Raw genomic sequence first — 27,011 nt, 5'->3', positions numbered from 1 at the left:
GCTTGATTGTTAAAGAACTGTACTTTGCTAGCCCTCTTTTCTTACACATTGAGCGTGATACTTAATTGGGGTCAGTAAGGACTTTTGTCCACGTGTCATGGCTCTGGAAGTACGATGGTGACCATTTCCTGATGAGGCAGCTGGGCAGGGAGGATCAGGGTTGAAGGGTAGTGGGATGGAAGGAGCAAAGGGTTAAGGGGGACTCCGGGCCCTTCCCCGAAACCAGGTGACAGTTTCAGAAGCTCCCGCTGCTCCAGAGAACAGGGCTAGTGCAGAGGCAGCTGTCCCTGGATGCTGGTTGAATTTCCTGGGAGATCCTGGGATGATGCCAGGCCCATCCACGGCACCTGCTCTCCTGCAGTTCTTACTGGACAGCCTTCATGACTTCTAGTCTTTCTGGATTAATACCACGTACATGACAGCCTTTAATGGAATGTTCTTTACAGTATGATGAGAGCATTTGGTGATGCCACCCACGTCAAAGCCCAAGCCTAGATATTGTCTCTTAATCTCCCTCCCATGTGTCTCTCTGGTTCCTGCTGGAGTGTTTTTAAAAACCTCTCATTACCTAAAGCCATTCTTAATTAAATTACTCAACGAATCTTCTGAGCACTTACTGTTTGCAAGGCCTGTATTGGATTCTGGGACAATATGGCAAGCAAAAAACCAGACAGAGGACCTGCCCTCAAATAGTTTATAGATTGGTGGGGAGATAGACTTAAATAATTACATAAATAAATGTGAAATTGCAATTATGACAAGTGCTAGGAGGGAGAGATACACAGGGCTGTAAGAACGTGGAAACAGAGAGGGCTCCGCAGAGGAAATGACCCTTGTCCTGAGGTCCAATGGATACTTAAGATTCACAGGGCAAGGAGGGAAAGGAGACGCATTCCAAGCAGAAGGAACTTGGTCTTCAGATAGGAAGGGGCTTGGCAGGCACGAGAGGCTGAAGGAAGGCCAATGTGGCCAACATGCAGACTGAGGAGGAGGTTGGTGGGAGAGCAGGGTGGACCAGGAGGTGGGGACCAGGCTGTGCAGCGCCTCCTTGCAGGCTTCATCAGGTTGTTGCCCTCCTCCCACCAGTAATCCCGAGCAGACCGTGCTTTAGGTGGAGAATGCATAAGAAAGAGGCAGATGCAGGTTGAGCAGGTGCAAAGCTGTTGCAGTGGTCCGGGTGGGAGATGATGGTAGCTTGGACCAGGGTGGTGCTGTGGAGGTAAGAGAGGAGCATGGGTTGTGGGCATATGTAATGGGCCGGTACTGATCGGATTTGGTGGTGAAGGACTGGGTACTGAGGGTGAAGGAGAAGGAGGTGTAACGGGGGCTCTTAGGATGACATGCTCTTGAAGGGGGAAGCACTGGGTAGCCCAGACTGTACATAGCAGTGTTATTTGCGGTTGGAGCCTTCCCTGGAGTGTGGTACATCGAAGATTCCTGCTGAACTCCTGAGGGTTGGTTGGGGTGACACCCAGAGACTAAGGCCTTGGAGGACCCAGTGGAGTGAGTCATAGGAGGTGAGCTCTCAGCTGGTGTTGAGGAAGCCCCCGAGTTCTTCCCCACGTAGCAGCCATTACTCCTGGGGGGTAGATGTGTTTTGTTTTCTTGCTTCTGTCCTTTCAGCCTCTGTTTGCCTCTCCAAAACAATTTTAGGCTTTCCCTGGGCTCTTTCATTGATGCTTGCTTTGACCTGGTTTCAGGTGGGTCTAGCAGATACATTCACTGATCTTTCTGTCCCATTTTCCTTTCTTTGTTCGTTCCACAGAAGAGGTAGTGTGGCATCATGTAAGAACACAGGCTGAGCCAGCTACCAGGTTTGACCTCTGCTTCCACCACATTCTAGCTGGGTGTCTGCTTCATCTGCAGAGTTGGAGGTAACAGTGGCTGTAAGAGCCCTACTCCAAGGCTTGCTGTGAGAATTAACTGAGTTAATAAGTATAAAGCCCTTTCAACGATGCCTGCCACAAAGGCTCTAGAAATGTGTCATCATTATTCACCTCTCAGCCTCAGTAAGGGCTGGCCCTGGAAAGTAGCCACTTTGGCATTCATAGCGTGGACACTTGTGATTTCTGCAGTCTGCAAGTGACCCCTGAGTCACGATGTAGTAATCTGTGATGTCAATAAGGAAGAGATTGTATTTATTTATTTATTTGCGGTACGCGGGCCTCTCACTGCTGTGGCCTCTCCCGTTGCGGAGCACAGGCTCCGGACGCACAGGCTCAGCGGCCATGGCTCACGGGCCCAGCCGCTCTGCGGCATGTGGGATCTTCCCGGACCGGGGCACAAACCCGTGTCCCCTGCATCGGCAGGCGGACAAAGATTGTATTTACTCATCCAATTGTGAAGGTCAGGTTGGACAGCCTTTAATCACTCATCCAGTAAATTTGCTCATGAAGGCAACAGCTTATACACATTGAGAACTCAGCATGGTCAGGAGTGGAACATACACGTGGAAATCTCGTCATGTCCTGTAACCCACTTTAAGATCCATGTCCAGGGCTTCCCTGGTGGCGCAGTGGTTGAGAGCCCACCTGCCGATGCAGGGGACACGGGTTCGTGCCCCGGTCCGGGAAGATCCCACATGCCGCGGAGCGGCTGGGCCCGTGAGCCATGGCCGCTGAGCCTGCGTGTCCGGAGCCTGTGCTCCACAACGGGAGAGGCCACGGCAGTGAGAGGCCCGTGTACCGAAAAAAAAAAAAGATCCATGTCCAGATTCAGCGCATCCAGACGTGGACTGTACCTTACTGTTAACCCTTTCCCCTCTTCTCCATTCAACTATGCTCGTTCTCCCCGGATCAACAACAGAAACTTTGAAATATTATCTCCGTATTTGTGCTTTCTGTGTTTTTCTTGTGGAGTTCAAAAAGCTACTGTAAAAATACGGAGGCAAAGGAGCTGTGGGACATAGCTGATGAGTACTCTCCATTCTGCGCTTCCTGCCTTCTCCCTACCACCCATACACGTCGCTTCCCAAAGTAAAGGAAAAAATTCACTTTTTTTGAGGGGAGGGTTTCTTTATGATTCCTCTTTGCATACCCTGACTTACTGGAGTCCTCTAGGTTATTTCTCTTCTCAGGACTGGTGTTTTTTTGTTTGTTTTTTTTTTAAGTGGTACTTGGGCCTCTCACTGTTGTGGCCTCTCCCGTTGCGGAGCACAGGCTCTGGTCGCGCAGGCTCAGCGGCCATGGCTCACGGGCCCAGCCGCTCCGCGGCATGTGGGATCCTCCTGGACCGGGGCATGAACCCGTGACCCCTGCATCGGCAGGCGGGCTCTCAACCACTGTGCCACCAGGGAAGCCCTACTCTTTTGGTCTTATAGTGGGTTCAAAGTACTTTCTATTGCAGAAGAAAAGACACCAAAGGACAGGACCTAAGGCATTGTAGAAAACAAATCCTATTAACAGAAAAGTGCCGTTTCTTTTTCTATGACTTCAGATATTACTGTGCAGTCCAAGTCAAATGGAATTAGGACCAACCTGGATGTTGCTAATTGCAGGAGTTTCTGATCCACAAAAAAAAAAAAAAAAATTGAGAAGCCTCCTGAGTGGTTCAATTTAGTTTCATGTGGGAAACAGGATTGAGAGAGAAGCAGAAATTATTCTACTCAGAATCTTGAATCATTGCAACTCTTAAGTAGTATGTTGGACTTCTTTGTTTGGTCATCAAAAGACAGGAGGAGAAAAAAGAAAGGAATCAAGAAGCATAGATTCTGCTGGGTCCAACAATTGTAACAACTCCCATTTACTGAATATGTATGCCAGATGTTTACACCCTTTTCTCTTCATATCCTCATACTGAGGTGGTATTGTTTCCATTCACACAGGAGGAAACCAAAGCTCAGGTTAAATGGCAAGCCCAAGTTCATGTCTGTAGGTACCAGAGCTGGGTTTGGACTGTGGCCTCAAGTCTGTATTGTTTGTTTTCAGTACATGCACAGAGAGAAGTTTGGAGAAGCCAGGGGAAAGACAAAACTTAAATTGTCAGTACTAGGCTGTGTTAAAAATACAACTCTCTGCTTTAAAAAAAGGTAAATTTTGTTCAAAGATACACATGGATTCCCACTTAATATGTAGATGCAAATGAATTTCTCCCCTCAGATTTTCTATTTTAGCGGAGAAAACAGGGTATTAAGTGTCCATTTTAGACCAGTGGAGCGACTTGGAGGAAATAAAATGTTCGTGTTATGTCTTTTTAGCACTTGGTGCCAGATGTGATAGAAGGAAATTGTGTTTTGGAACCTTTAGGGATGTTATGTTGCCTCTTGGAATTTGCCCTTCTGGCTGGATAAAATTAAACCGAGAATAACAACTTCGGTTTTTGACTCAGAGCCCTTGTAAGCAGTGAAGGGTTGATGTGAACATTTATAAGCATTTTGGCCTATGAGAGCTTCATTGTAGAGACCCCCGCTCCATTCTTCTCAAGGTCATTGATCATCTGGCAGGGCCCTTCCCTTTTTGTGCCTTTGCTGAGGGGCCCTAGGTCCATCACACTTTCGAGATGTGTGCATTCTGAATGTGAACTTGGTAAGAAACTAGTTTTTGAGAACCAGTGGAATGGAAACGACCAGGCTGCTTTGCAGCTTCTCAGCAGATTCTCAGGAGTGTAGCTGATGTTAGCTTTCACGTGCTTTTGTCCTGTATGAGGCAAATCCTTGTACAGTGGAGTGCAGTTTTCTCAAGGGAATTTTTCTGATTTGTTCTAATCAGTTTTGTAACAGGAGACTGGTTTTCTGTTATACGCAATGGCTGTGATGACTTTTTTTCTTTTGTGGTAGGAAACTGGAGACCATGTTTATTGGAACTAGGACACAGCAGTGAGGAATGTGGGCTCTGGAGTTAGTCGGGGCTTGGGCCGAACCCTTGGTTAGTGACTTATTTTCCTATAAAAGGGAAGTTCCTGAACCTCTTTAAGCCTAAGTTTCTTCACCTGTAAAATGGAGATAACGCCAGTCCTAGAGTTGTTGTGAGGATTAATGAGGTACTAATGAAGTATACTTACGTGGCACATCATAGAGCTTAATAAATGCTGGCTCTTATCATTATAGTTAAAAGCATCTGGTCGAAGGGGAAGCTGGGACTGACAGCTTGGGGAGTGCACAAACTTGGACACACCTGTCTTTACTGCTCAGAAGTCTTTTTCACTTTGTGATTTTCAGCAGTGTTCCAAATAGATGAGATTGCTGCACGGTCTGTGTTTTGGATAAGTAAAGTCTTGTGATTTGTTTCATGGCATTCGAGGCAGGGGCTCACATGCACTGGATGGTTAGATTATTTTTGGATGCTGGCTTGTCAGCAGCGGTGTGTATCTTACTGCATTATTCTGACCTCTCCTTTCCCTCTCTGCAGCTGAAGGAAGTCTGATGAATAGTGGCAGCTTTAGTAGGAAGTCGAGCACTGTAAGGAATCTTGGTGGTTTTTCTGTCACCCTAGCCAGTGTTGAAATTCCCACACACTTCATGAGATATGTGACTCCTCCGTGACTTAGCTGCTTGGTGGGTTTTCCCTTTTCACAGATCAATTTTTGGTCAGCATCTTGTTGCCAACATCAGAACGTATTTAACATTATTCTAGAGAAGAGGAGTCCCTACTTTTAAAATGAAAAATGTGTACTAAGCTTCTGGGGCATTTTACAAAGACGAGGGTGAGTGGGGAAAATGTCTCCAGTCATTTCCTTTTTTTTCTCCCAGGAAATGCTTCTGGTGGATTCATTTTCATCCCTTTGAGAACATGCCATGTTGTGACAGTGTTTTAGAATGGAGAGCAGGTCTGTGGCAGTCTTCCTTTGCCATTTCTAGTGAGGGAAAGCCACCAGGGACCCTGCCTCCTTCCTGGGCGCGAATACTCAGGCTCACGAAGCAGGCAGTGCAGCTCCCGCTTCCCTTCTCCCCTGCCAGTCTTACTCGTGAGATTGGTGGCTCTGACATCGATTCCTAATCCTGCGGCCCCCGGATATATTGCACGTTGACATGCTGCATGACGTGCTTCTGTCACCTGTGGTTTCTCAGTTGTTAGTGCAGTTGGTCTAAGTTGATGCCGTTGGTGACAATCATCAGAACCACTGTAGGTGGTTTTTGCTAACGAGAGGATCCATTTATAAAGATACAGGTGTGGTTCATGGAACTGTGGGCCAGAGGCGAGGGTGGGCCTCGCTAGAGCCTGGAAAGCCATGGAGTCCAGGCTGTGACTGCTTGTGTGTCTGGGTTGGGCTTTTATCTCCACGTATCTTCTTCACGTGTCTCATTCTTTGCAGAACAGCTTTCTCTGTGGCTCCATATTTGTGGCCAAATCTGCAAGTCTGTGGTTGAAGCAGCCAGTTTGATTAGCTTCTCTTGGCCCTTCAGCCAAATTAATGGGGAGATAAAACGATTAGCCGTTTGCTGGTACTGCTGTCTGTTAGCCCACGCAGGTAATGGGGAGGCGGTGACTCTCTCCTGGAGGTGGGGCACAGGGGACAGTTGTCTGGGGAAGGGGCATTTGGGGTAGGACAGAGTTCTAAAAGATGTCTCCTCATTGTCTTGTTTATGGAATGTAAACAAAGAATATCACTAACCATTTCAAGAATTGATGTATGTAGGTAGTTTGGGGTAGTATAACATCTTTATTATCGGAAGATGATACTTCCTCGGATGTAACAAAAGGGTAGTCTTCTCCGTGCTGGCTTCAGTTCCAAGCACTAAAGATGATTGCTAGAGTTTTCTAACAGCTGATTGAATTTAATGAATAGCTTTGCTTTCCTCAGAGAAAGATGATAAACCTGTCAAAAATACTTGTGCTTTAATTTAGTTCTTTGTCAATGACAGATGATGAAAACTCTTAATGAGAATTTCTAAGTTACCAAAACACTCATAGCATTTACATATGCAAAAATAGTCGCTCTTGTGTAACCTAGAGCAGTGCATCAGGATCATCTGGGGAGCTTCTACAAAACCTGAGGCTGAGCTGCATCCCCCGCACTCTGATTCCTCAGGCTTGTGTTGGGGCCTGAGTGTCTGCAGGCTCCCCAGATGATCTGACGCTCCACAGGTTTGAGAACGCTGCCTCAGAGAGGCTTGATTTATTGGCATCTCCTGGGATGGAAATCATAGTCGTCTCCAAAACAGACCACACGCAAAACAGGTTCTGTGAAGACACCATGACTTTGCTCTTGTTCTTCAGCCTCAGGACGGGCTGTCTGGGCTCTCCCTGCCTCAGACGTACCCAAGTTTCTTCTAGTGCCTTGCTTCAGTCTGAATCAACAAATTCAGAAAACTCATGCCAACCAGGCACTTCTACCCAAAACAAACCAAAAATATTCCATTTTTATTTGTTGACAGAGCTGGTTTTGTGTTGTAGAATTTCCCACAGTCAGGATTTGATTGGTTGCATCCCCATGATGTCATTTAACATGTTTCTCTGTCCCGGTATTCAACCTGTAAATTGGAAGGTTGACATAGCAGCTCAAGTAGATTGAGATCAGATATTTTGCCAAGAATTCTTCATAGATGGTGTGGTAGGTTGATGAGGGGGCCCAACATGCCTCTCTTTTTGTTACGTTAACAGTCATTCTTTTTCCAGTTTTTTACTTTATGATATTTTTTATTCTTATTATGGAAAAATTTGATTTTGACCCACGAAATTGATTTACAACCCACTAATAGATACAATCCCTAGTTGGAGAAACACTGTCCTAGAGAGGGAGATAAGCATGCACATGGGTACTTAAAAAGTAATATTATAGGTGCTAACAGAAGAATGTATAACATGAGTATTCTAGTATGGGGATAAATTTGTTTATGAAAGTGATGAAAATCTACATAAAGATGTAACCCCTGTTGAACGTCTTAAAGTTAACAGCCATTTATGATTGTTGTTTTGGTCCATTAATTCATTAAGCATTGCTAATTATCTTTGAATATCTGATAAACACTGAACCCAGCATAGAAGCATTTGAAGGTATTTTTATTGAGAAACAGTGACACAGAACCTGGCCTTGATTCCTTATTAGAAGTGATTGCATCCCATTGCACTGCCGTATGGTTTTCGGTAACTTAGAATGAGGAAATATGTTCCCGGCCTCCTGTACTGAGCCCTGGTATGCTGCAGAGTGGATGGCTCACTATTGACTTGATACATTCATATTGGGTTGGCCAAAAAGTGCCTTTGGTTTTTAAGTAAAACTAAAAGACTTATTTTTCATTTTCACAAAGAACTTTATTGAATAACGTATTCACCATTTTGTCCCACTACCTTCTGCCATTTTCAGGCAACTTCATAATACCATCTTCCCAAAACCTTTTATCTTTTTGAGCAAAGAACTGTTCCAGTTGCCTTTTACAGTCTTCCAGGGAATTGAAATTTTTTCCACTAAGAGAATTTTATAAAGACCAAAATATATAAGTGGAAATTCGAAGGCACAACGTCTGGTGAATACGGCAGATGAATCAGAACTTCCCAGCCAAGCTGTAACAGTTTTTGCCTGGTCATCAAAGAAACATGCAGTCTTGCGTTATCCTGATGGACGATGATGTGTTTTCTGTTGAGTAATCCTGGACGCTTTTCATCAAATGCTGCTTTCAGTTGATCTAACTGGGAGCAGTACTTGTTGGAATTAATTGTTTGGTTTTCCAGAAGGAGCTCATCATAAAGGACTCCCTTCCAGTCCCACCATATACACATCACCTTCTTAGTTGTTTTTTTTAAATTACTATTATTATTTTTATTTTTGGCTGCATTGGGTCTTCATTGCTGCGCACGGGCTTTCTCTAGTTGCGGTGTGCGGGCTTCTCACTGCGGTGGCTTCTCTTGTTGTGGAGCACAGGGTCTAGGTGCGCGGGCTTATAGAGCACAGGCTCAGTAGTTGTGACGCATGGGCTTAGTTGCTCTGCGGCATGTGGGATCTTCCCGGACCAAGGCTCGAACCCGTGTACCCTGCATTGGCAGGCGGATTCTTAACCACTGCACCACCAGGGAAGTCCCAACATCACCTTCTTTGGTTGAAGACCAGCCTTTGGTGTGGTTGGTGGTGGTTCATTTTGCTTACCCCACGATATCTTCAGTTCCACATTATTCTACAGTATCCACTTTTCATCGCCCGTCACAATTTGTTTTAAAAACAGAACATTTTCATTACATTTAAGTGGAGAATCGCTTGCAGAAATACGGTCAGGAAGGTATTTTTCCGTTTAACTTACGTGGAACCCACACAATCAAAGTGATTAACATAACCAACCTGGTGCAAATGATTTTCAACGCTTGATTTGGGTATTTTGAGTATGTTGGCTATCTCCCGCGTGGTGTAATGTTGATTGTTTTCAATTAATGTCTTAATTTGATCGCTGTCAACTTCAACTGGTCTACCTGACCATGGAACATCGTCCAGCAAGAAATTTCCAGCACGAAACTTCACAAACCACTTCTGACACGTTTGATCAGTCACAGCACCTTCTCCATACACTGCACAAATCTTTTTTTGCATTTCAGTTGCGCTTTTACCTTTCTTGAAATAATAAAGCATAATATGCTGAAAATGTTGCTTTTTTCTTCCATCTTCAATATTAAAATGGCTACACAAAAATTCACCAATTTTGGTAAGTCTTTTTAAATGCATGCTGATATGACAGCTGTCACATACAATCTAGCAGAATTATTTCAAATGTAGTTAAAGACAACTAAGTGCTACTAGAGCCATCTTCTGGAAAAAACCGAACAAACCTTTTGGCCAGTCCAGTAGTTTCCTGTTCTTACCTTCAAGCCCTTTACGCAGGTTCGTTTTCTCTCAAAAGCACACAACAATCTTCTTTTGTTTTCGATCCTTGATTCTCACTGGAGAAAGAGGGGAATCATTCTGTGGACTGTCTTCTATTCTCTTTCTGACTCCGCTTAAGCTGCTTTCCTTTGCTCTGTGACTTTTGTTCCTTTATATGGGGAGTGCCCATCCCTGTCCCTCCACTTGGGACAACTGATAGTTGTCAATTCTAAATAATTAGTGTAATACATTGAACCAACTTGTTGAAATTTTCTGATTTCCTTTAGTTAAAAATACTTAAAAAAAAAAACAACACAACGCTGTAAATCAACTATACTTCAATTAAAAAACAAAACAAAACTTAGCTTGTCACATAAACAAAAAGCTCCTGAGCGAATATGATGTTTTAGTGTGTATTATAAAAGTGTGGCTTTATGTTATTCATTTTGAGCCCTTAAATAAACAAAAGTATTACCCTTTCTCTTTTAGGAAATTCACACAAACGAAAAGGAAGTAACAGAGAAGGAAGTAACTCTTCACTTGTTGCCAGGTAACAGTCATGTTAGCATCTTACCTCATGTGTAGTTCAAAGCCAGTGATAAATTGTGTCATCCCTAGTAGCACTATATATAAACTCCTTTGTTTTCATCCAGACAGTGTGTGACAGTAATGAGTTGGACAAAAATATCAATGTCTTTAGTTCAGTAACTGCATACCTGGGACTGAGTATTACAACAGCTACAAAGAATTTTTGTTTCCCCTTCCCCATAGCTGATGAAAATAAACATGGGAAATTCTCACCTCTTTTGTAAGCAGATGAGGTCTTTTTTCAGGGTGCCTTACTTGGCCCCTTCCAGTATTCTGGTCCCCAGTCAGGAAGATCCTGGTCCTCTGCAGATCCCTACTCCCAACCCCTGCTGGGGTTTAACCAAACGCTGGGGCTGCCAGGGCTTTGCTCTTCGGTCATCACCAAGGAGCCTGGATTGGTTGGATTTCTTCCTTCCTTCCTTCCTTTCTTCCTCCCTCCCTCCCTCCCTCCGTTCGTTCTTTCTTTCTTTCTTTCTTTCTCTTCCTTCCTTCCTTCCTTCCTTTCTTCCTTTCTCTCTTTCTCTCTCTCTTCCCTCTCTCTCTCTCTTCCCTCTCTCTTTCTTTCTCTCTCTCTTTCTCTCTTTCTTTCTTTCTGATGGAGGAGAGTGACTCTGTAGCTTAAGTCAAGTTTTAATCATTTCTGAATTCAGAAACAAACTTCTTGGTGGTGTAGCCTCTCCATATATGGGGCTATCCAGTGAGTTGTGCATTTGATTGTTTTGCTACTTTCTTTTTTCCAGTCCCAAATAGGTTTTTTCATAAGTATTTTTAGATACATTTCCCAAAACAATTGAGTCCTCATTCTGGTTCTTTTAATTTTGTTCCATTTTATTGAGAGGATATGAATATGTACAAGTTTCTGACTGATCCACCTTATTTGGTAAACATATCAGAATCTCTGATTTTTTAAAAAATGTTTTTAAGTTTCAAGGGCTTTTCCCTATAATAATGGCCTCAACCTCAATCCATATATCCTATTGTATTTCCTCTTCTTGGGTTATATTGTAGATTCTGAAATTTACTTTTGTCTTTAGCTTAGTGTTATGTACATTCTCCATTCCCCTGGATTCCTGACGGCCTCTTCTAGGTGTGCAACCCAGATTTCCTAGACTAGACTATGATCTTTTCCAGCTCGTGCCTCCCATGACCTGAGACTTTGAACGACGTACAAGCTGACACGTGTGGTGCAGGTCGCCGTGCTTGCAGAGCCTCTCCTGGATGTCGTTTTAGCCCCTGTGTGCCAACTTCTGGTCTCCATTGCCTGACCATGGACCCATATGGCTTGCCTGGTCTTGGGAGAGGCTCACCATTAAAGTTTTTTTCCACCAGGAGTTGAAAGCACAGGAAGCCTTGCTCATGTGTCTTCTACCTCGGATTCAGTTGAAGCACTTTTTCTGGGACTATTTTAACCCCTAATGAGGCCCTGACTTCACTGTTTTCTTCAAACCCGGTGGTCTATGTAGAGGCTGACCTGGTGACAGAGCCATCTTCCTGTATTTCCATTGTAATTAACCCCTTGGAAGAGAGAAAAAAACAAGATGAAATATAATATGTGTCCCCTGATAGTCTTAGTGTCTGGAATTCTTCTTTGTTTTCATATTCAAAGTTAGAATAAATGAATTTTGAGCCAAATGGTAAATTTAAAGACAGTGAAGGAAATGTCCAGAGGGAGATTCTAAGGAGAAGATGGTTACCTGTTGGATGAGAAGAAAATTCCTTTTTCTTTCTTGTCACAAAGTATTTACACTTAGTCTTTTTTTTTTTTTTTTTTTTTTACACTTAGTTTTTCATTTCCCCTGTATCCGTCCTTTTTTCCTGCCCTTACGCAGGCATCCAGCCCTCATGAGCCTCTCCACTTCCTGCCTATCCCTAAATCCTCATCTTTTTGACTATAGTGAGAAGTACTCTCTATCACCAGGAAATACAGCTCTCATGCTGCTGGGCGTCTGCAGATAGAGCAGGAAAGGTGACACACTGAGAGGAAATACTCTCAACTAAGAAAGAGAGGAAACAGGTTTTTTTCCCACAAACCTCTGACCTCCCTTTTCCTCCCATCCTTGTCCGTGGAGCCAGAATGAGTGCAGTCGTGCTGCACCCTCTGTGCCTGAGGAAGCTGCCTTAGGGCCCCGGGCCAGGGAGCCACCCGCCCTCTGTCCGCAGTTCCGGGGTGAGGAATGGCCCACCCTCACAGGAAGGGGGGCTCCAGAGCTACGTGCCAGAGCTCGCTGGCCAGCCCTTCTGGCTTTGCTCACTTGGGTACCGCTTCTCCAGAACTTCTGCTTGGGTCCAGGTGATGAAAGCACTAAGATCTGTGTTTGTAAGTGGAGCCGAGATCATTTCTACCTGTTTGGACACGTCCATTATTCACAGTGAGAAGACAGAGAAGTGCCCCATGTAAAAGTGTATCTGAGTCATTGTGATCTCACTTCTCCGCAGCCCCCACTCTGCTTCATCTTCTCCCCTAGGTTTCGCAGCTCCCGTGTGCTGTGTTGTAGTGTGTGTTTGTCTTACAGGAATAGAGCCGGGAAGCTTGTACTGTTTGCGTTCTGCATGGTGCCTGAGGACTCTAAGGAGGACTTGTTTTCGTTTTGATCAGGTGAACAGCTGCTCTGTGAAGCCAGCACAGTACTGAAGTGTGTCCAGGAAGACTCCTGTCAGCGTGGAATCTATGGGAGGCTTGTCTGCACAGACTTCAAGATTGCTTTCTTGGGCGATGACGAATCTGCATTGGATAATGATGTATGTATAAGCTACACTTGGCTGAGTTTGTGGGAGCACTGCATTGGTGGCCCCATTGTCTTTTCTCCCAGCTTCTCAATAACTCGCCCCTAACGCACGTAAACACAAAGGCCAGAGTCTTTCTCACCACTAGTCTGCTCTCTCTCCTTTGGGATCTCCTGTCGGCGGGAGCACCACTCTGCAGTTTCCCACCAGTGCCTCACGTCACGCTGGCTTGCGTTTGACCTCGTAGGTTGACACCGTCAGCTTTTAATTTTCTTCTGTATTTCAGCACAGTACCTATCACTCATGGGAATCACATCTCCCCAAATATACTAGTTCCCCATGTTTTCTCTATATTGAACTCTTCCTCAAATTTAGGAACTGAATTCAGTTATGACACTGGTGCTGAATGCAGCACTGAGTTTGGGTTTACTTTGTGTTTGCTCTGTGCCTGTAAGACTTGTCCGCCTTAGGAAAAGTGAGCAGTGGAGTGAGGAGGGAACACCCGCACCCCTCAGGGCGCGCTGGTGGTAATGGGAACCGGCTGGCCCAGCCACGCCAGCACCCTGCCACCTGACAGCGTGGGCGTCTGTGCAGCTGTTGCTGTAGCGGCCTGGTTCCTAGTCTTGTACAGAGGCAGCATTTACAGAGCTTGAATCTCCTGGGGTTTTCTTCCTGCCTTCTCGTAGCTGTCACTCACCTGTCTGCATTTGTGTGGAGAAATCTGAACCTATGTGCCACCTGCCAGCATCTCTCAGGGTGTCGTGCATGCGGCCTGGTGGGTTGGCCTGGGAGCAGCTGGCAATGGCATGTCCTGCCTGGGTTTGAAAACAAGTGTTCGCAGTATTTCTCACACACTTCACTCCATCGTCCCTTTCCTAGGGATGTGACAACATTTCCCTGTTTGTTTGTGTAGGATGTATACCTTTTCATTTATTTTTTCTAGCTTTACTGAGATATAGTTGACATTTAAAGTTGTATTAGTTTAAGATATACAACGTGATGGATTTGGTGTATGTAAATATTGTGAAATGATCATCACAATATGTTTAGTTAACATCCATCACGTCACATAGTTAAACAATTTTTTTCTTGTGATGAGAACTTTTAAGATCTACCCTCTTAGCAACTTTCAAATGTACGATGCAGTATTATTAACTCTAGTCACCATGCTGTACATTACATCTCCAGGACTTGTTTTATAATTGAATTTGTACCTTTTGACCACCTTCACCCATTTCCCCCACCCACTCCCCATTTTTCTTTATATGCACGTGGAGGATGGTGATTTGCTTTACCTGTAAATGTCACAGTGCATAGCAAGGAATCACAGTTGTTTCCTTTTGAATTTTTTAGGAAACGCAGTTTAAGAATAAGGTCATAGGAGAAAATGACATTACCCTCCACTGTGTTGATCAGATTTATGGAGGTGAGTATGTTTTCCCCTGGGGTGTTGCCAGCCTTTGAAAGTATAGCTGATAATGATGAGTTGTTTTTTTTTTTTTGGTCCTTTGTAGTTTACTGAAATTTCTTCACATATTTATCTTATTTAAATCAGTTTTATGGATGATAAAATTGAGATGCGGAGTGGCTTATTTGGGGTCGCTTAGCTGGAGGAGCTTGGACTTGAACATGGAACCTGTTCTTTCTAATACTCCACGGTGCCATTACATGATAGATATTGATTATATGTCAATGTTAGCTGTGCAGATCTCACTTTAAAGGCTCACCTGATAAAGGTCTGTCATACCACACTCGGGTGTCTTTTCTTCTGACTAAACAAAGCCTCTCTGGGCTCCACTTCTCTATTTTTGTAGCCAGGGCTTTGTCAGAAATCATTCAGTAGCCATTTATGGTGTTCCCAAAACCAGCAGGTGCTGCGTGGTGCAAACTCTGGGAAAGGGAGGAGGGTGTCAGGAGGGGCCCTAGCTATAAACCTGGGAGTTGACTGTCCCAAAAGCAGATCCCTAGTGATCTCCCATCTTTCGTAATCTCAGCTTTCAGAGCTGGGTTTTCTGCAGGAGTCAGTTCTGCCATCAGTGGCCAGTCCATTTGGGTCTGTGCTTCCTGGGGAGGAGTGAGGAACCCTGGCTGTTCCAGAGAACAGGGCCCCTGCTGGATGGGACGGGCCCTGTTGACAGTTACTTAGAAGCTGGTGCCTTTCCTCTCACTTTTGAGAGGCGCCCTTGGAAGTTAATAGTCTACCTTGTTTCTTTAGCATTTAATTGTTGTCTTATAACATGATTTCCCTTCTTGATTTCATTGTTGATGTGTAGTGTTTGATGAGAAAAAAAAGACTCTCTTTGGACAGCTGAAGAAATACCCTGAGAAACTCATCATCCACTGCAAAGACCTCCGGGTATTCCACTTTTGTCTGAGGTACACAAAAGAAGAGGAAGTCAAAAGGGTAACTAGTCGCATGTGTTTTTAGGTTTTATTTCCCATCAGGTTTTCCCCACTTCAGTTCTTGCTTCCATTGCACGAAGGTTGAGGGGAGCCTTTCATTCTGTAAAGTTGACATTGGTTATAATCGCATGTGCTTTGATTAGAATTGAGAGAGAATTTGGTAGAGCAGGACTATATTATCTTGGCACATGGCTGCATTTAATCCTTCAGTTCATAATGTGTTCATTCCCAGAGCCTGCAGAGGGTGGGAGGTGGTAAACCAGGATCAGAAGGCCGTCAGGGGAAGGGGAGGATGGAGCAGCTAGAAGCAACCCCCTTTCCCCACCTCTGACAGCCTTTCCAGAAGTGACCCCCAGCTCCCGGCATGAAGGAGTTGACATCTGGGAGGTCGTGGTTACATGTGGAAGGAGGGGGAGGTACACGGTCATGGGCAGAGTGAGCCACCAGATGAGCCTGTGCTTTTGGTCCCTTACTTAATCTGGTTGCTGCAGCAAATTGAGACGTGTAACTGGGCAAACTGGTCACAATGGTTATCGTAGCTTCCAAGATTTCTCTTAAGATATTGAAGGTCTCGGACTTGCCACTGTCATGGTAGATACATCAGGGGGAAACCTAGGGAGAGACCAGTTTATCTGTTGTCTTTGGCTGCAGTGAGTTATGCCTTCTTTTCAGGTACACTCTTAGTTTTCTTTCAGGTAGTGTGGTAGATCAGTTAGAATAATAAACATGACTCCAGTATCTGTTCTGAGCTGGAAAAAGAGTGGTGTAGACATGGAAAATTCCCTGAGAAGCCAGAAACTTTATTTTGAATGATGATTTTAGTCATCTATCCAAACATACTTTTGTTTGGAACTTCAAACAAAAAGCATGAGGGATTGATTGCCTTATCTTCTAGAAGAAGATCCTTAAGGCCACAACAAGTAGAACAGAATAGCTAAGCATCTTGGTTATTATCTGGTCAGCTATGTATCTTTGACATGTCAGACTTTTGGAGTATCTGAAAATGGGACTTAAGTGTTTTTAGTGCTTTGTTTTTGAGAAATTAGACTTTTAGAAATTGCCCTAGAAACTCAAAGCTCTTAAAAACTTGACAAAATGGTTAGCGTTCTGTTTACTTGGCATTATTTCAAGAGATCACATCACAGGTACAGACCTCAATGAGAGCTAGTTAGCATGCTGCCCATCGGAGCCCATTAGCATTACGGAGACCTAGACAACTTGGGTCTTGTCTCTCAGTGTTTATCTGCCAAAAGCATGACTGTATCCATCGCTTGGTTCTTTTCCAGATTGTCAGTGGCATAATCCATCATACCCAGGCCCCTAAACTGCTGAAACGATTGTTTCTGTTTTCCTACGCGACTGCAGCACAAAACCACACAGGTAAGCTTTCATCCGCAGGTAGGCAGGCCCCTTCCAGTTCCTACCTGCAACTTCTGGGAGAAAACCCATCCATGGGTTTTGTTCCCCTCTTCTCTAGCAGTGGGTCGCCTCTTGCTTGGGTGAGTCATTCAGATTTCTTTTAAAAAAAGGTTTCTATTTCTTTCCTGTGATCTTTGTTTCTTTAACTTATCTTTTAGGTTTGTTTGCTTTTTGTGAGGGATTATTTGTTTGTTGCTTATGAAAGAAAATCAATATATTATGATTGGGAATGTGAGGCTATAGAGAAGCAAAACTGAGACAAGTTTAAAATCACTCTGTCTGCCCCTGGATTCTGTTTTTCACTTTAATACACTTGGTTTCATTTCATGAGACCCTAAAAAATGTCTTGCATTCTAGAAAGTTTTTAAACAACCAGAACATGCCTTATAGCAAATGTTTGGGGGATGGGGAATGGAACAGTTGTACCTAAGAGAGCACATCAGAAAAGCAGTTTGGTTAGAAAACTTAAGATTCCAAATGTTTTCCATTCGATTCCCTGAAAAAGAGAGCAGTCTTTTAAGTAAGAAACTGTGCTCATCTGAATTAGCTATTAATAATGCCTAGCTTTGTACAGTGTTTCCACAGATGTCTGTCTTCTTCCTTCTCTGGGTCTCTCCTCCTCCGTCTGTCCACTTGCTCTGTCCATTCCTCTTTTTTTTTTAATTCCAAATTATTAACAGTATTTTTATTTTTTTCTTCCCGTTGTATTGAGATATAATTGACACATTACTGTATAAGTGTAAGGTGTACGGCATAATAATTCGATTTACATACATCTTGAAATGATGGCCACAGTAAGTTTAGTGAACATCCATCATCTCATATAAATATAATATTAAAGAAATAGAAAAAATCTTTTTCCTTGTGATGAGAACTCTTAGGATTTACTCTGACAGCTTCTCTGTATAACGTACAACAGTGTCAATTATATTTATCATGTTGTGCATTACCTTCCTATCTGCCCATTACTCTTAACGTGAAGTTGATGTTTACTCATCCTGAGTGCCATGTGCCTTTCATCAGGGAGGTGGCGAGTTAGTTTAACTGCATATATCATGCTTTCTGGAATGCAGAGTTGCTTTGTCACTGACTGCTCATTTGGTAAATGTTTATCGATCGCTTGCTGTGGGTCACGCACCCTGGGGATATGAACAGGACTAAATCCCTGCCCTCTAAGAGCTTCAAGTCAAACAGAGTGATGTGTCCTGTGGTGGGAGGGAACGACCACGCTGGGGGAGGGAGGGCTGTCAGAGGGCGAAGGCTGGTCCTGAACTGCTGGTGAAGGATGTGGAGTGGCCGGTAGGCACACAGGAGTATTTGAGGCAGCGGGACTGGCGTGTGCAGAGAAGTAGATATCTGAGAGAGTAGCTTGCATTTGAGGGACTATGGTGATCTAGTAGAAAAGGTCTGTCCCACCTGATTTCAAATCCTTGTCCAGCTGCCTAGTAGCTGTGTGATCCTGGGGATGGCACTTAACTCTTGGGCCTCTGTTTTCTCATTTCAAAAAATAGTGTTGTTAATGCTTCCCTTGAAGTGTTGTGAAAATTACAAATTGTTAAATGCATGGCACACAGGGTGCGGTCATTAAATGAGGGTTAATTGAGAGTGTAACTGCTTACTCAGGACAGATTATGCTCAGAGAGCTCCACTGACGTAAAATATACTTAGCACTACTATCAGGCCAACACAAAATTTGTTCCTTAATTCAGTAAGTTCATCTTTGTGAATGATCTTTTCACTGTAGCCATATGTATAAGTGCTGATTAGCTGGGTGCTGGCTGACAACAGCTTGTTGCAATATGAGATATACAAAATATGACTTCTTTGTTGATTGCTGTAATTTACATAAACATTTATTGGGTCTACATTTGAAAATCATACTCTTATTTTTAGGAATTCTGCCACTTCCTTATATCCTGATTCTTGGTCTGGACCCAGCACAGGACGGTTTCTCGGCTTCCCAGCATGTGTTGATCTGTGTGCCAAAACCCTTACCTTGACTGACCCTGGCAGTAAGATCCCACATGCTGCGGGGCAACTAAGCCTGCGCGTCACAACTACTGAGCTCATTACCTTGTGGTGGCTTTTTGTGCCAGAAAGCCCAAGATATATAGCATCTTCTTTTCTATCTGAATTCTAGCCTTCTTTTCTCCTTCCACCCTCCATTTTTTTGATGAGTAAAGGTTATAACTGATAGATGCGAGTTGATCAATTTGCTTTTCGATTGAGTAGGGGTTTCCAGAGGTGGGTGCTTTGCAGTCTGAACATCTGTCATTTTACTCAGGCTTAATAATTCACAAATGTACTTTGGCTAAAAGGTCCTAGGAGTATCGTTACTACTTATGTCCATGGGGGAATTTATTAATATTTGCATTTATTACTTTATGGAAATTTACTTTACTGCTGCCTGGGTTTGAATTCCATTTCTGCCATTGCCTAGCTCTGTGACCTTGGGCAAGTTAATTGGCCTTTCTGTGCCATATCTGTAAAATGGAGGAAATAATATTACCTACCCTGTAGGGTTGTGAGGATTGAGTTATCATATGTAATATGCTCAGGATAGTGCCTGGCGTACTAAGTGCTATGTAAGCTTAACTGTTGTTGTTGTTGTTTTGTGGTACGCGGGCCTCTCACTGTTGTGGCCTCTCCGGTTGCGGAGCACAGGCTCCAGACGCACAGGCTCAGTGGCCATGGCTCACGGGCCCAGCCGCTCCGCGGCATGTGGGATCTTCCCGGACTGGGGCACGAACCTGCGTCTTCTGCATTGGCAGGCGGGCTCTCAACCACTGCGCCACCAGGGAAGCCCCTTAACTGTTGTTTTTTAATCATTATTTGTCTTATCATCCTTTGTACTATGACCTGTTTGTATTAAAAGGATTAGGTGGGAGTTTCATTAACCACTTTGTTTTTCCAGGAAGGCTTGCTTTTTTTTTTTTGATATTTTTGTTTATTTTAAAAATTTGTTTATTTTTTTTGGCTGTGTCGGGTCTTCATTGCGGCACACGGGCTTCTCTCTAGTTGTGGCACGCAGGTTTTCTCTCTCTAGTTGTGGCACGCAGGCTCCAGAGCGTGTGGGCTCTGTAGTTTGTGGCACGTGGCCTCTCTCGTTGAGGCATGCGAGCTCAGTAGTTGTGGCGCGCGGGCTTAGTTGCCCCGTGGCATGTGGGATCTTAGTTTCCCGACCAGGGATCAAACCCATGTCCCCTGCATTGGAAAGTGGATTCTTTACCACTGGACCACCAGGGAGGTCCCAAGGCTTGTTTTTTTAAGATGTGCACAGGCTTGAATGAACTGATTTGTGTAAATACCCAAGGGTTGGGCTTCCCTGGTGGCGCAGTGGTTGAGAGTCTGTCTGCCGATGCAAGGGACACGGGTTCGTGCCCCGGTCCGGGAGGATCCCACATGCCGCGGAGCGGCTGGGCCCATGAGCCATGGCCGCTGAACCTGCGCATCCGGAGCCTGTGCTCCACAACAGGAGAGGCCACAACACTGAGAGGCCCGCGTACCACAAAAAAAAAAAAAAAATACCCAAGGGTGTTTGGCACCCGTCACCCCCATCAAGCTGTTCTGTGGCTTGGGAGAGGACCAAGGACACACCTGCTGGGCTGCAAGAGTAGTGCTCTTGGGCACTTCCTCCTAGCAGGTAGCGGCAAGGTTAGGGACAGAAGTCCCCGTTACCGTGATGTGGCCCTTGGCTTGCAGACCCTGACCTTCACCATAGCTGTCTGATTTGTTTCTAGCCCTCAGAAACCAGGTGTCACACTGAAAACGCCTCTTTTGGGCAGTGCATCTTCACACTGAAGGAGGCTTCACACTCAGCAATCTGGCATGCTGTTCAGATGAGTTTGCCATCTTATGCACACATTGGTAGGGCTAAAAATATTTTATTATTTTAGCATTTGTGCCAAGCCTGTCTTTTAGTGCTGCACAGGATCTTTTTATGTTATATAAATTATCTCATGGTCAGATGACTGAAAATGGAGCTATAAATTACTTTTGCACAGAATGGAACAAGAACAGCTGCTTTCGCCCAGCACAAAAGACAGAGCCTCACTCATAATTTTGGATGAATGACAGAAAAAAGGAACAAAGTTAGGATGAATCAGTGAGTTCATTCTGTGGGGATAAAAATGGGCTTAGTGGAGGAAGTTAGGGCCCGAGGAGCCACTTTCACACCATTAAAATACCAGGGCTTCCCGACAAGATTTTACTGTCTTTCTCAATTTGTTTTGTTAGCTACTGACCCCAAGAACCATGCCGTAATGTTTGACACACTTCAGGACTGGTGTTGGGAGCTGGAGCGGACCAAAGGCAACATGAAGTACAAAGCAGTGAGTGTCAATGAAGGCTATAAAGTCTGTGAAAGGTAAGCTCTCAGTGTTTTGCTTTTCTTTTTGAACAGCTTTGTTGAGATTTAATTCACATGCCATACAATTCACCTGTTTGAAGTGTGTAGTGTTTTTTAGCACATACACAGGGTTGTGCGACCATCACTGCGGTCAATTTTAGAATATCTTCGTCATCCCCCAAATAACCCCTTACCCCTTAGTAGTCACTCCCCATTCCCCCGCTCCCCACTGCCGCAGCCCTAGACAACCACTAACTACTTTCTGTCTCTATAGATTTGCCTATTCTTGGCATTTCACATAAATGGAACCATATAATACGTGGTCTTTGTGCCTGGCTTTTTTCACTTAACATAATGTTGTCAAGGCTCATCCATGTTTAGCATATATCAGGATTTCATTGTTTTATTACTGCTGAATAATATCCCATGATATGGATATACCATATTTTATTTATCCATTCATCAGTTGATGGACACTGGCTTCTTTTCACTTTTTGGCTACTATGAATATGCTGCTACAAACATTAGTATACAAGGTTTCATATGGACATGTATTTTCAGTTCTCTTGGGTATATTCCTAGGGGTGGAATTGGTGGGTCATATAGTAATTCTGCATTTAACCTTTTGAGGAACTGTCAGACTGTTTTCCATAGCCACTGAACGAACCATTTTTACACTCCCATCAGCAACGTATGAGGGTTCCACTTTCTCCACATTGATACTGTGCTTTTTTAAGAAACCCTTAAAGTATCCCTTAAAACATTCAGAAGTGAATTTGTCTTTTCCTTCCCATTATTATATCTGTAATCTAAATGTAAAACTTTTAGAGGCATTTCTAAATTTATATCATATTTGCTTTCCTTTTATCAAGCATTTTATTTATTCATTCAATAAATATTTTTTTAATATAAATTTATTTATTTATTTATTTTTGGCCGCATTGGGTCCTTGTTGCTACGCACGGGCCCCCTCTAGTTGCGGTGAGCGGGGGCCACTCTTTGTCACGGTGCGCGGGCTTCTCATTGCAGTGGCTTCTCTTGTTGTGGAGCACGGGCTCTAGGCGTGCGGGCTCAGTAGTTGTGGCACATGGGCTCAGTAGTTGTGGCTCACAGGCTCCAGAGCACAGGCTCAGCAGTTGTGGCACACAGGCTTAGTTGCTCCGCGGCAGGTAGGATCTTCCTGGACCAGGGCTCGAATCTGTGTCCCCTGCTTTGGCAGGCAGATTCCTAACCACTGCGCCACCAGGGCAGTCCCTCAATAAACATTTCTAAGGGTCTCCTATGTGCCTGACAGTGTCCTGGCTACTGAAGACAGAGCCTAAAAATCCCTGCCCTCATGGAGCTTTCGTTCTAGAGGAGGAAAATGATAGAATAAGTGAGTAATTATAGTGTATTAAGAGGTAATAAGTGCTATGGAGAAAAATAGATCGGGCCAGGGACTGGGGCGTGCTGGAGATGTTGGCAGGAGGGCTGGTCAGGCAGAGGGAACAGCAGGTGCAAAGGCCCTGAGGTGGAATCTTGTCTGGCTGTGTGAGGAACAGCAAGGAGCCCAGGGGTTGGAGAGGAGTGAGCAGGGGACAGAGCAGTAGGAGGTGTGATCAGGGAGGAGAGGGCCAGCTGGGTGCTGATGGGCAGGGAGGGTTTCAGAATTTATAGTGCAGTGTGGAGGAGTTTGAGCAGAGGCGTGATGTGATCTCACCTACATTTTTAAAGGATGACTCTGTGTAATCCTTTTTTTGAAACTTGAATCTTACTGTTTTGGAACATAATCCTCACCGCCCTGCTGACAGTTTCAAAAAATTAGTATTTTCCTAGAGCATTTTGTACTTACGGTTCCGAGGGGCCTTTTCAGTAGATCGGTTTTTTTGGTTTTTTTTGGGTTTCTTTTTGTTTTTTTTGAGGTACGCGGCCCTCTCACTGTTGCGGCCTCTCCCGTTGCGGAGCACAGGCTCTGGACGCGCAGGCCCAGTGGCCATGGCTCACGGGCCCGGCCGCTCCGCAGCATGTGGGATCCTCCTGGACCGGGGCACGAACCCATGTCCCCTGCGTCGGCAGGCGGACTCCCAACCACTGCGCCACCAGGAAAGCCCCAGTAGATCAGTTTTGATTTTGATCAGTCTCAGACACTTATAAGGTTAGCCCTCTCGTTACAGCACAAACTAGGGTGACAGTGGGGAGGGGCCTGCAGGGCAGGTGTCGGATCACACCCCCCATGCCCACGCTGCCCCTCCTCCCCTCTTTATAGTCACAAAGCTTGGAAAGGGAGAACAAGCGCTCAGTCGGGAGGAGGTCAGAAAGCCCTGCTCCTGGGCTTCCCTGGTGGCGCAGTGGTTGAGAGTCCGCCTGCCGATGCAGGGGACACGGGTTCGTGCCCCGGTCTGGGAGGATCCCACATGCCGCGGAGCGGCTGGGCCCGTGAGCCATGGCCGCTGAGCCTGCACGCCCGGAGCCTGTGCTCCGCAACGGGAGAGGCCACAACAATGAGAGGCCCGCGTACCGCAAAAAAAAAAAAAAAAAAAAGAAAGCCCTGCTCCTAGGAGGTGATATTTTGCAATGTGATGTTGACACTGATAGCAGGTATGCCCATTCCCAGGATCCTGCCACATACTGATTAGATTCATTGGTATTTGCATAGGTGTCAGCACATCAGAAATATACCAGGTCGAGAAGGTGGGTGGAGTGGGGTGTCAGGGGGTTCTAATTAGTGGTCGGGGGAGAATGGAGCCTCAGCGAGATTTTGCTGCTCAGAGCACTTGGTGCAGACACACTCCCCCTGGACTGCCCCAGCCATGCACTCGCCCCTGCGCTTCTGCCCCACAGGGATGATACAGGAAAAGCTGTGCTTTATTTCTTACCTGGCACTGTGGTAGCTGCCTGCGTGGTCTCCCCCACCCACTCTGGCCCGTGGCATCCATTCTTCCCCTGCTTCATCGGCTCCTTGCTGTTCATGGTAGAGAGGATAAAACTTCTAACAGGCCCTTCGTGGCTTGCCTCATGCCTAACTCTCCAGCTTTGCGTGTACCGCTCCAGCCACCCTGAGTCCCTCCTGTGGGCCTTGCCTGTGCGGCCTGTCTAGGATGCTCCTTTTGCGTCCAGCTTTACTAATGAGTTACCTCCACTTCATCGGTCAGATCTCTGCCCAGGTGTCTCTTTTAGGGAGTCTTCCCAAGACTAGATGAGGTCTCCTGTGAGAGCTTTCATTGCACTGTGCCTCTCTCCTTAGCACCTCTTCCGATCGTGAGTTTATTCTTATCTGTATCACCATTTGGTTAATGTTTGTTTCTGCAGCCCATCAGTCCTGGGGAATCAAGGACACTGTTTTGGTTCATCTTTATATCCTCAGTACCAACTATAGTGCCTGACTTATAAGACCCACTCAATAAATTGGGAACAGTGAATAAATTAATGAAAGCCCCAGTGGTAAGAGAAGACCCCGGCCAGTTTGGATAAGAATAAGAAACTGAGTGTCTACTTTGCCTTCTCCTGAAAAGCCTTTCTTCATGCCACCTCCCTGTGAAGGTATAAGAAGGTCCTCAACCCTGTAGGGAGTGTGTAACACAGGGGAACCTAGGAATTGATGCAGCCAAAGGAAGACATTGCTGCTCTGGTGGTGTCACTCTGGGGTTCCCTCACCCTAACTGAGGTGGTGCCTAAGAGGATCATACAACCTTCCTTGAATAAGGTCAGCTTATATTTGGAGAGGCTGTTTACTTTGTATTCAAAACTCCTCCTGGTGACTAAAATGAGTGCTGTCCCAGGTGGGAGGGTCAGTTGCTTGTAGACATCGGGAGTCTCCCAGCAGAGCCTCCGTAGAACCACCTTGAGTTCACTGGGACAGGAGGGGACATCACAAACCTCCCCACTGGTGCAGAGCTGTCCCTCTCTTTGCAGCCTCCTTTCTTCAGTGACTGCATGGTACACACGCTAGTACACTGGGTTCTGACATTTTTTTCCCCGTTGGTGAAAGACTGTTTATAAGGCACAATTAACTTGTGAAATATTCAACCACACTAGTAGAGGAAGACATGGAAATTTTTTAAAGCAGTGTGGCCCCATCCCAACTTTGTCGAATGAGCCTCTGGGGAAGGAGCTGAGAATCTGGTTTACACAAAGCCCACGGGCGACTCTCCTGTGAGGGCTGGGAAACAGTTGTCTGTTTGTAAGTTGCCATCTAAGGCGCTGCTTCTCGTGGTTGACTGCAGCCCAGTCCCCTGGGGAGCTTGTGGAAGTGCAGATTCTGATCCTGCAGGCCGGGGCTGCTCTCCTTCTAAGTGTCCGGGTAATGCTGCTGTACACTTTGACTAGCAGGACCTTCTAGAACAACAACTGTCATCCTGATTACACACCTGGAGAGCTTTGACACCTCTGATATTTCATAGTTCTGCGGTGGAGCCTGGACACCGGGAATTTTTAAATCTTCCTGTGTGATTTTAACAGGCAGCCTGAGTTTGAGAGTCATTGATCTGTGAAGAGGTTTTTGCTTCAGTGACAGCACCTGAAGAAGGGATAGTAAGCCCACCCACTCAAGTGGACGTGAAAGAAAATATTCCAAGCACTTCGGAACCTCTAAAGCCAAATAATTCTTCTACGTTTTAATGGTTTGAGGTATCTTAGCCTTGACCAGTTGTTCCCAAACCTGGTTTTACATCACAATATTATGGGAGCTTTGTTCCTTTTAATTACCTTTAAGATTTTTTTTTTTAAGTGGAAAATTTCAAGCAGTATAAAAGAAAAGAGAATTTGATGAATTCCTTTAACCCGTCACCCAGCTTCAGCAGTTACAAACTCATGGCTAGTCTCTGTGCCTCTACCTACTCCAACCCTCCCCCCCGCCCCCGTCCTGCCCAACTATTTTGAAATAAATCCTAGAGCTCATCACATTGCATTCATAAATATTTAAGTATTACATCTCTAAGAATGAAGGACTCTTTTTATAAACATAATCATAAAAGCATTATCACACCTTTCACATTTGATTCCTTAATATCATTCAGTACCCAGTCAAGTGTTGAGATTTTTCCCATTGTTTTATAAATTCTCAAAACAATTTATTTTTCATCGTTTTATCTGTTTTATCATTAATCAGGATTCAGTGAGGGACTTCCCTGATGGCTCAGTGGTTAAGAATCCACCTGCCAATGCAGGGGACACGAGTTCAATCCTGGTCTGGAAAGGTCCCACATGTCGTGGAGCAACTAAGCCTGTGTGCCACAACTGCTGAGCCTGTGCGCTAGAGCCCGCGAGCCACAACTACTGAGCCCATGCGCTGTAACTACTGAAGCCCGCGTGCTCTAGGGCCCATGTGCCGCAGCTACTGAAGCCTGCGTGCCTAGAGCCTGTGCTCCACAACAAGAGAAGCCACCACAATAAGAAGCCTGCCCACTGCAACGAAGAGTACCCCTTGCTCACCATAAGTAGAGAAAGCCCACGTGCAGCAACGAAGACCCAACGCAGCCAAAAAAAAAGATGCGATGAGATTGATACCTTGAAAACTGATAGGTTTCTTAAACTTCTTAATCTATAGAGTCTCACACTATTAGCTTTTCCTTGCAGTTTATTTGAAGAAACCAGGCCACTTGACTGATAGTTTCCTACAGTCTGGATTTTGATGAGTACATTGCCATGGTGATTTTATTCATGAGGAAACGGACCCAGAGAGGTGGGGTAACTTACCTAGGGTTACACAGAATCAGAGGCAGAGCTAGGATTTAGATTCCTGGTTGATTTCGACAGAGACGGTTCATCTGCACTGGTTCTTCTTAAGAGGGAAATGTGGTCCATGTCATGACACTCTGCTTAACTTCCT

The 27,011-nt window shown here is 45.0% G+C and overlaps 1 protein-coding gene across 3 annotated transcripts in view; it reads left to right on the top strand.

Moving 5' to 3' along the window:
- MTMR12 (myotubularin related protein 12) overlaps positions 1-27,011 on the top strand; it is a 62,949-nt gene that overhangs the window by 15,489 nt on the left and 20,449 nt on the right. For all 3 annotated transcript variants that reach the window (XM_065874677.1, XM_065874676.1, XM_065874675.1), the window contains exons 2-7: positions 10,213-10,273; positions 12,908-13,050; positions 14,389-14,461; positions 15,309-15,439; positions 16,725-16,818; positions 21,094-21,223. In XM_065874677.1, coding sequence (XP_065730749.1) covers positions 10,213-10,273; positions 12,908-13,050; positions 14,389-14,461; positions 15,309-15,439; positions 16,725-16,818; positions 21,094-21,223 — 632 coding nt within the window. The remainder of the gene's footprint in view (positions 1-10,212; positions 10,274-12,907; positions 13,051-14,388; positions 14,462-15,308; positions 15,440-16,724; positions 16,819-21,093; positions 21,224-27,011) is intronic.

This window comes from Phocoena phocoena, chromosome 3 (assembly GCF_963924675.1).
Source record: "Phocoena phocoena chromosome 3, mPhoPho1.1, whole genome shotgun sequence".
Taxonomy (NCBI): Eukaryota; Metazoa; Chordata; class Mammalia; order Artiodactyla; family Phocoenidae; genus Phocoena; species Phocoena phocoena.
Note: the sequence above shows the minus strand (reverse complement) of the source record. Positions and strands in the feature narration are given on the sequence as shown.